This window comes from Diorhabda carinulata, chromosome 3 (assembly GCF_026250575.1).
Source record: "Diorhabda carinulata isolate Delta chromosome 3, icDioCari1.1, whole genome shotgun sequence".
Lineage (NCBI taxonomy): Eukaryota > Metazoa > Arthropoda > Insecta > Coleoptera > Chrysomelidae > Diorhabda > Diorhabda carinulata.
In genome coordinates this window covers 24,853,410-24,863,435 of record NC_079462.1, presented here as the reverse complement: position 1 = coordinate 24,863,435, position 10,026 = coordinate 24,853,410, and the positions used below count along the sequence as shown (strand labels likewise).

At 28.9% G+C, this 10,026-nt stretch overlaps 2 protein-coding genes across 2 annotated transcripts; one reads left to right on the top strand and one right to left on the bottom strand.

Moving 5' to 3' along the window:
• Positions 1 to 3,333: 3,333 nt before the first annotated feature.
• LOC130891088 (Golgi resident protein GCP60) lies at positions 3,334 to 6,913 on the bottom strand. The gene is made up of 6 exons (XM_057795627.1): positions 6,733 to 6,913; positions 6,392 to 6,680; positions 6,125 to 6,303; positions 5,926 to 6,068; positions 5,629 to 5,866; positions 3,334 to 3,784 (listed from the first exon to the last, which is right to left on the bottom strand). The coding sequence occupies exons 1-6, from the start codon at positions 6,896 to 6,898 to the stop codon at positions 3,441 to 3,443; spliced, it is 1,359 nt and encodes a 452-aa protein (XP_057651610.1). The 5' UTR covers positions 6,899 to 6,913; the 3' UTR covers positions 3,334 to 3,440.
• A 60-nt stretch (positions 6,914 to 6,973) lies between these two features.
• Positions 6,974 to 9,344, top strand: LOC130891087 (CWF19-like protein 2 homolog). Its single transcript, XM_057795626.1, has 3 exons — positions 6,974 to 7,101; positions 7,158 to 7,732; positions 8,037 to 9,344. Exons 1-3 carry the CDS (start codon positions 7,099 to 7,101, stop codon positions 9,310 to 9,312), a joined length of 1,854 nt encoding a protein of 617 aa, XP_057651609.1. The 5' UTR covers positions 6,974 to 7,098; the 3' UTR covers positions 9,313 to 9,344.
• The last annotated feature ends 682 nt before the right edge of the window (positions 9,345 to 10,026 follow it).

Sequence of the window (10,026 nt, the reverse complement as noted above, 5' to 3'; positions counted from 1 at the left end):
GTTATTTTATAAACTTTCACAATTTCCATTCTAATACAAATATAAAAAATTCTTTTGAAATTAAGATATATTTAATGATAATTTAAGCCAAGTTGACATACTTAATAACAAAGTATGAAGAAAAGAATTATTTTTAATTTAGATACTGAAGAAAATTTTTTTCAAAAGCTTTAACCTTTTGATAATTATGAGTTATCAATTATATTTCTTGTTACAATTAATGTAATGAATAAATTTCACGCGATAATGCTAATTTAATAATTTGAAGAGTTCGTTATTGTGATACTAAAGAAAATTATTGAGTTGGAAGTGACAACACAGTATCAACGATTATCTGAAAATAGTTGTGAGAAGCAGTCGGTAGGAGAGGTTATATGTTCCTTTTACCGCGAGAGTTTGGTTAATAGTAGGTGCGATTTGGCGCTAAGATAAGGCATATATTATTATCAAAAAGTTATAGTATATATTGTGCTTTTAGAAGTATTTATGTCTACCGTTGTATCACTCAATAATCTCTAATAATATGAAATTGAACATCATCAACTAGTTTAAAACAAAAATTTGACAGTTAAAGCCGTTAGTGAAGGGTTGTAACGGTTTTTCGCCCGATCCACTATGGAGGATGAAGAAGCTTTAATAGAAGAAAATGAACCCCGACGTTCTCTCCGCTTAGCTTTAGCAGAAATTAACGAACATATTTGTGATACTCCCAAATCTTCAAATCCTGATGAAATGGTTATAATCCAAAGAGGTCCTAGAAAGAAACCTATAACTTGGTCTCCAGTTGAATATAGTAGGACAAAACTTTTGGGTCCTTCAAGAGATAAAACACCAGAGCCAGTTGCACAAAGATCTGAGATTAATCCAAGACTGAGACGAAGGTTAGTTTTGAGTCCATCAAAAGGACCTTCTCAAGAATATGGCATAATAATCACAAAAAAACTAAAAGCATTAAAAAACTTAGATAATCTATAATTCATAGCATCATAAAAAAAGCATTTTTTTAATTGGCCTGATATTTATTATAGTAAGTTTTAATATAATGATTTAGGTATTTTAAGGTACCTAAAACGTTTGCTTTTATTAAAAAATTAATAAATAATGTATACTACTGTTTTGTAAAAAACATATTGTTCAATAAGTTTTATATACATTTTATAATAATTGTTTTTAATTGTGTATGTAGTATACTACATTAGTGGAACTGGATTTAAATTTACCACGTGAAAACTAAGGATGAGATAGTTTTTTAGTTCTAAATTGATACTATCAGTCGAAAATTTATCTTCTTTTTATATTAGTTTTGACAATTACACTCATTCTATAATCTTGATTCAAATAATGTATGTATTGTCAAAAATGTATTGACAAAAACAATGATTGTCCTATTAATAACTTTTCATTGATATGCAAATTTATTCACATACTTTGGCTTCAGTTTTATTCATTTAATAGCAGACTAATTCTGTAGAGGAAATTTAATTCCTGTACCCAGGTCTTTATTAACTAAAGTTAAAAAATTGGAAATTCATATTCATTTAATCTAAAATTGTCTAAATTTTGTTGTGCAGTAGTCACCCTTACTATCAAGAATCAGCCATACAATCCATTAATACATGCTCAAAGTAGGTATTCTCATTGCACTTTCAGATCAGTAATACTTACTACTTCACACACTTTGGTTTTTCCTTAAAAAATACAAAGATTCTATAATTTATTTGAATTATAGTTTTTTTTTCAAGTGAAGTCAATCGTGGTGATTTCAATTTAATTTCAAATACTAATTTCACCTAAATACATGAAAAGTAAATTGGGTAGGTAAATTCCAGTTTGATATTGTGTTGTTACTGGAATTTACTGGAAATATAGTATCTTTCATTGAATTTATATACAATTAAGAAAGCTGGTTATAACCTTTGTTTACATATAAAAATATTTTTTTTTATAAATATATCAATTTGTTGCATCAAGCTAAGATTAGGAATTTCCTGAAAGAATTTAGAACTCTGTATAAACAACTCTCACATAAAATTTGGTATAAAATGTTCCAACTATTTGTTTAACTTGCTACTTCTATATCCCCATCTTCAACTTTAATCTACCTAACATGTATTTTTGTCCAATACATAATCACCTCCATTATATCATATATTTACTTTCTCTATGGTTCTTCTTGCATTATCCATATACAGATTTAATCAGATCATTTCTTATACTTTTTTAGTTTCCCAAATATGTATGAGAGATATAAGTTTACAGATTGTTAGCTTAACTTATGATGTAATTAAATTTTCATTTCCACTCTGCCTTTGTTTTATGATTACAAGATATCAGTATTGTAAATATCATGTCACCATATGAATAAATTGTAGTTTTGTAAATTAATTTTGGAGACTAAGTTAATTCTATTAAGTCATTGTTATAACGACCCTAGCAATAAAATTTGGTTTTGATGTTCAACAATTTGTTTTTAACTGATTTTTTTATAACTCTCGATACTTCTATACCCTCATCTTCATTATAACAAATCTCCAACTTGTTTGCGCTATCCTTATAGAGTTTGTCAGACCATTTCATTTTCTGCTTCTAGTTTCCCAATTATGTATGAAAGATTTGGATCTACTGATTGTTATTTCAACCTATAATGTGTATAAAGATATAAGGATCATAAATATCGTCACCATATGAGTAAATGGTAGTTTTGAAGACTTATTTTTTGTTATGAAGTCATTGTTAAAACGAACCTAGCACTAAAATTTGGTTTTTGTTGTTCATTAATTTGTTTTTAACTGATTTTTTTCATAAGTTTCACTACTATACTTTCATCTTCTACTTTTCTCTATTTCCAAATTTCCAATGGTTTGTATATCCCTTAATCAATTTACAAAAAGTATACTTAAAGAGGTATCCTTATTTTTAATAATAATTTTTATAACGATTTGTTACAAAAGATAAAATGTGAAAAAATTTTTTTCTAAATGATGGTTTCAAATAATTATGAGAAAAAATATAATGGTTGAAGACTGAAATATCCAGATTAATGAACAAATTTACATGTATATTATTTTAGATGTAACTACTTTTTGATAAATTTTTTGATGTTTTTTAGAGCGTACATGTCCGTTAAAACTTTTATATTTAGTGTGCAAAGTTATTGAAATATTTAATGAAATATCCTTTTCATGTATAATTACAAATAAAAATAAATTGAAATATTTTGTGGTTTATGGCACTTCAATTTTTTTCCTATTACACATGACTATTGTAGAGGAATCTTCAAATACAATGTAGAAACAACTGAGATATGGGTACATAAATAAAAAAAAACACCTATAACAATAAATACAGATTAATATATTACCATAAAAACTTAAAGCTCAAAAGGGAAAACATGCCCATTATCTTTATACAGCAAATGTCAAAGCTGATATCAATAAAAATTATTGGGTATAATAAACTCTATAGTAGAGTGTTTTAGATCTCCATAGAGAATAAGAGTTATCAAATTTTAGCAAATATACTCCTTTTCCAGGATAAGGATGAGAGCCGGCATATACTTCATTTTGACAATCCCGTCGGTAGACAGGTACTATTTCATGTAGTAGTGGTTTTGATACTCCACTAACTGTTACAGAACCTGATTCCAGATCATTCGTTCTTATGGTTTCTTCATCATAAGTTTCGTCATCGTCTAAATCGTCTGCATCATCATCATCACTTTCTGATACATGAACTGACACTTCCTCAGATGTAGGAGTGCCAAATTCAAAATATACTCCAAAACCTAACAAAAAAATATAGAATTTAAAATAAGAATTAATTATTTTGAAGTCAATTTTTTCACTTGCAACTAAACACCCTCGTTATAAATTCAAAACAGTTGTGAATTATTAGATAAAAAAATCTCTTTTTGATAGGACTTTAAATGTTTTTAAGTTTAATTTCCTAATACACTTTGTGTCAAGTCAAAAATAGCAAATGATTACAAAGCATTATTGTAAAAATCCTGATTAATGACCTGCGTTGGGTGTACCATGTTTATTTATTTGGAAATACATGTTTATAACAATACGAAATTTAGAGTAATTGAAAATCCTCCTTATAATTTTACACTTGTCAAACTATTTTAACTGTGTCCAGTATGCTATTTCGGACGTTCACCTAAAATGTTTTATTTGCAAATAGTGAGGGTAATATATGTATGAAGTCTAATATCAAGATTGCAGATATATTAAAATTGATTTACATTTTCCAATTGTTGCTTCTCACTTGAGAAATGTACTTAGATAACATAAATTATACAATTTAAAAGTATTTTTGTCTATGTAATAAATTGATCTTTCAGATCAATAATTCATTATCGTTCTTACTTTCTCCTCTAATGCACTAATGTCTTTATCTAAAGGGAGACTTTTTATTAAGCTTTTCACAGGATATCCCTATCTTGCATTACAGTCACTTAATTTGGTCCTGCCTATTTATGGTTGATTATCAAGAGTGAACTTTCATTATGTTAACAAATCAAAAGTAATTAATTGATATCATACACTCTATGCGCCATAGATTTTTATGTACGTAGCAAATGTACGAACTACTCAAAGATGACAGATGCAATAAGAATAAATAGTAGCTAGTCACAGAATTATTAATTACCCAATCTTTGAAATAAATCCAGTTAATGATCATGTTATAAGGCAGATACATCCACTTTGTATTAATGACTATTCAGAATTTTATGCACAAGAGCCAATTAAGCAAATTTTAATTTTGACTTATGAACTAAGAACTTTAGTTCTGTACACAAATTTAAAATTGAATTTTTTCTTGGCAATATTTTGTTTCACCTGATTATTTACTATAGTAATTATGCTGTGCTGAAATATTTTTTCTTCAATTCCTTCAAATTAGAAGTTGTTTAGTTTTTAAGTGGTCTCAGTATTATTATGGCTTTTTGGAAACTATGATCTAATGTCAGGTAGATCATCTATTAGCTTATTGTGTCAAGTTCAATTTTTGATGAAAATTTCAAATATAAAACAAACTCCTCAAAGACGTTTGGCTTTTATTACTTTTTTGTGCATTAATTCTTCCATATTTATTTAGTTGTACAATAGATTCTAGATGTTTAATAATAGTTATTGGGCAGTTATAAATGATGTATTCACTCACTCGGATTTTTCACTAAGATTTAATACCAATTCGCTATTTTTATGTTGAAATGCTGAAAAGTATTAAAACTGTAAACCTCAGTAGCCTATCAATTATGCTGCTCATAAGAATTGATAGTTGATAACCTTTTAAGGGGAATAAATAATTTTTTAGTTCAAAAAAGAAACTATCCTTCAGCTGATTGCATTTACCCACTGGTCTACTAGGTTAGAAAGTATCATATCACATAACTATGACAGGATTATTTAGTTCACAATGAACATGATCCGGGTTAGTTTCAGAAGATTCAAATCATGATTAGGTTAACCTGATCATAGTTTTTGAAAAGTCGTATTGAATGTCCATCTTTTGTGAGAAAATGATTTATGATAATTTTCTACCAGATCCCGTACATAAATCAAACTGCCAGGGAAAACCACAGACTACACACAACCGAGTAGTACCTAAATTTATAAATACCTATATCATAATGATCTGTAGCGAATTCCCAAAACAATCTTGTGCCTTGTGGATGAGTTGGTACTCTAACAGTTACTGTTTCCCCATGACCCACTCTTACCACTCCATCTCCTTCCCCTTGAGCTACACTCTGTTTGAATGATTCAATTTCACTTCTAGTCCACATGCTTGCTGTTACAATACCCATTTCTTCTGAAGGATCTTTCTCTGGATAATTTGTTTCAGATTTCTCCTCATTCTAAAAATATAGAGAAAATCATTACCAAGGATATTTATTTTATTGAAAATGAAAGTTACTTGTTCAATTGATTCATGTTTTTCTAATTGATTATCATTTTTTATTTCTTTTTCCCTCTGAGTTGCTTGTAACTGTTGCATATACTGGATATAATGCTGTTCTTGTAACTGTTTGATTAAAGATCCTTGTTTTTCAGGATCACCTACAAATGGTCACATGAGCTTTTGCAAAAAAAATATATGAAGACGATAAATTTACCAGGATATTGTTGTTCAGCATATTTTCTAAACTGTTCATATGTTTGTTGATTTAAAGCTAGTTGAATTTGTCTTTTAATTGCCTCTTGTTTCCACATCTCTTCTTGTAATACTTTTTCTTCTTCTAATTTTTTCAGCCTTTCTTCCTCCTCAATTTTTTTCTTTTCTAACTGCTCTTGTCTGAAATTGTAGGCATATTATGAAGTAGTATTTTCAATGAATAACATAACAACTCGTCCTCTCAGTAATACAAACACTTTTAACTTACGCTCTTCTATCTTGTTCTTTCTTTTCTCTTCTATGTGCCTCTATGTACGTTGAAAATAATGGACACTTTCTACTTAATAATTCCACAAACCCAGCCCTTGCTTGTTCTGCTGATAATTGTCCTAATTTTTGCCATGCTATTCGCCTATCTTTGCCTACTACATCTAATGTTCCTAAAGGTTGTAACTTATGAGAGATATCTGCGAAAGGTCCATGTAATACTTGTTGTGAAAATGCTACTAACTGTAATTTATCTTCATAACTAAAATGTACAGCTTTGCCTTCTTTTTCTGATAAAAAAATAGATTTAGTGATACGTGGTGACACTATGTTGATATTTACCTTTATAAAAGTTGAAAGCTAGTTTATAGACTTCTTTAAGTGGGAGTCCGTATTCTACAGTGTCTATAATATTACTAGTCTTGTTAATTGTTGCATTATTTCCATTTTCTAATGAGAGATTGTTAATATTTTCGGTAACTTGAGAACTGTCACTTTCGGCAGCCATAACGAAATGATGACGTTTCTTTAATTCTTCTATTTTAAACCTTTACATTTAAGCGTAAACCTCAAAACCGATTAAGTACTTGTAGGTAAAGGTTAAGAAAATAGTTTTGAAAAAGAAGATCTCTGTTTATTTATAATACACTGGTAGGTAAAAGGAGCTATTGTATTCATTTTAATTAATTCATTAAAAGGTATTGCGAAATGGTGAGTTTTTTCCATAACCAAATATGTATTTTTAATCTATTTCAATTTAATTTTAGGGAAAATCAAAGAAATCTAAAAAGCATAAGAAATATTCCAGTTCTGAAGAAGAATGGGTAGAAAAACAAATTTTTACTAAGTCGAAGAAAGCAAAAATAAAATCTAGTAAAAAGAAAAGACATTATAGTTCTTCTAATACAGATTCTTATAGTTCGGACGAAAAATACAAGCAAAAGTCTAAATACACCTCTGATAGTGATGAAAGTAAAAGTAGCAAAGAAACAGCAAAATTTCATAATACTAAAACAGAAAATGAGCAAGAATCAAATCCTCAAAGAGAAGAATGGATGAACATACAAACTAAATTTTACACTACCTCAAATTCAGATCGCAAGAGAGAACGGGAAGAACAGAAAAGAATAGAAAGAGAAAAACAACAGTATGATCCTAGAACTTGTGATAGAGAACTCAATCCATATTGGAAACAAGGAGGAGATGGTTTACCGAAATTCAAAAAACCTTGTGATTCTGATAATGAAGATAAAGATTATAGTAAAAACTATAAATCTAATTTACCTAATAGTGGGGAGTCAAAGTGGAGAAAGAAATATGATACTGATAATTCTCAAAGCAGGTATGCTTATTTTTTCCATTAATTATAGATAAATACTAGCAAAGTAACATATTTACATGGTCATCATTATCTGGTGCTGTGGTAAAGCAGAAATTTCATTTGCTTTATTGTAATCTATTATTTTAATGTTAACTTTGTCATGTCATCAGTCTATGTTATTAATTCATTTCAATTGTTTTGTTTTAACATATCTGGTATTTTTTATATCAATTTCTATAATACCTAATTACATTTTATATACTTAAGCTAATTAATTGTTTATTATTTTGTTATTATCAATTAATGAAAAGATTTCTTGTAATAGGCCATCGAGCAGTTCTTCCAACTGGAGAAAGAAAGAATTTGTGGACGCAAAAGTAAGCAATACCGTGAATAATCTTGGAAAGCAAGAGAAACCCGTAGAAGATATGCAATACACTGAAAAAGACTTGAATGCACTCGCAGCCAAATTAGTTAAGGCAGAAATCATGGGAAACACAAAACAAATAGCAGATTTGAAAGAGAAATTAGAAAAAGCAAGAAATTCTTTAAAAGAAACATTAGTAGATGAAGAAGTTATACTAACACAAACAGATCATAGAGGAATGTCAAAACCTCTCCAGTTACGAGCTGAATATGGAGAATCTAGTAAATCTAAAAAGAAGAAAAGAACTGAAACTCACAAAGACAATCAGAGGATAAGATATTTTGCTGACGATGACAAATATTCTTTGAAAGAGATGTTTGAAAACGAAAAATATAATGCAGGAGGTAACCAAGACCAAGAGTTCTTGAAAGCATACAGTAAAATTAAACATAATGATGATTTAGATGACATATTTTCAGATAATATCAGAGAAAAGCATTCAGATTCTAAATTGGATGAAAAGAATAGAACAAAAGCAATAAATGACCACCAAAAAATATCAAAGAGTTTAGATAACTGTGATAAGTGTCTTCAATCTGAATTCATGTTGAAACATCTGATGGTATCTATGGGAGATAATGTGTACTTAGCTCTTCCTCCCTTTGAACCATTAACTGATGGTCATTGTTTAATAATACCGATAAGACATACTCCCTGTGCTACCCAACTGGATGAAAATGAATGGTCAGATATCCTGAATGTTCGGAAATCACTGGTAAAACTCTTTCAGCAAACAAATGAAGATTTAATATTTTTTGAATGTGCTATGAATTTACACAGGTTCCCTCACATGGTTATTGAATGCATACCATTACCCAAAGAAGAAGGAGACATGGCTCCAATATATTTCAAAAAAGCTATAGATGAATCTGAAATAGAATGGGCCCAAAATAAAAAGTTGATATCTTTAAAAGGTAGAGATGTTAAAAAAGCAGTTCCCAAAGGTTTACCTTATTTTTCTGTATCTTTTGGTATGGAGGAAGGTTTTGCTCACGTTATAGAAGATGAAAAATTGTTTCCTACTAATTTTGCACAAGAAATTATTGGAGGAATGTTAGATTTGCACCACAGTAAATGGAGAAAACCAAAGAGGCAAAGTTTTGATGACCAAAGTAAGCGGGTAACAACATTTTCAAAGAAATGGAAAGATTATGATTGTTTTGTTAGTTACTGAAGAATCCAATAAATTTATTTCTCTAGTTCAAATTACTAAAATTTACCTTTTCTATAATAAATTTCACCCACACCAAAAACCCAGTACCATAGTTCGTCTCATGGTACTTTACTACACAAAGCATCATTATCTTGTTATTTATATAGATATAACGCAAATTTAGGTTTCAAATATTATAATAATTGAATATTTTGGTCTCTTTCCATCCAGATCACAATGATATTCTACTAATTATTCAAGAATTGATGGAAACAATACTGAACAATTTCTAATACTTTTTACCTCTTTTTTTTTAATATTTAAATTACTTTTATTCATAATCTATTTCCAGGCATTATTTTTTCTGAAATTGAGAACTCTTAATCAGGGCTATAGATGTTGGGCATAATAAAAAATTATAATATATAATATAATCTATAATACTACAAATATACTCCCCTAACCATTTGTAATAATGAATGAATTAAGGGAAATATTGCTATAGAAAAGAGTCAAGTCGAAACAAAATATTTACATGTAAATTAGAAGTTCTGATGACCTATAAGGAGAGTTAAATTACAGATATGGATAGTACGCAAAGTAAGAGTATATGTTTCACACTTCAAGAGAATGTGGATAGAGGTTTCATCCTCTGTGCAACAAAATCTGAACGCCACATTATCTGCTAAGTCTAGCATCTTCAGATGTTTGTTGACGCGATAGTGCCCCAATAGG

What these genes read in the sequence shown, in the direction of transcription:
- LOC130891088 (XM_057795627.1), bottom strand. Translation starts at nt 6,898, where the DNA reads ATGGCTGCCGAAAGTGACAGTTCTCAAGTTACCGAAAATATTAACAAT. An exon ending in TGCTGAACAACAATATCCTG is followed by an intron (nt 6,069 to 6,124) that starts GTAAATTTATCG and finishes GACCATTTGTAG; the next exon opens with GTGATCCTGAAAAACAAGGA. An exon ending in TACAGATCATTATGATATAG is followed by an intron (nt 3,785 to 5,628) that starts GTATTTATAAAT and finishes TTTTTTTGTTAG; the next exon opens with GTTTTGGAGTATATTTTGAA.
- LOC130891087 (XM_057795626.1), top strand. An exon ending in ACTGATAATTCTCAAAGCAG is followed by an intron (nt 7,733 to 8,036) that starts GTATGCTTATTT and finishes TTCTTGTAATAG; the next exon opens with GCCATCGAGCAGTTCTTCCA.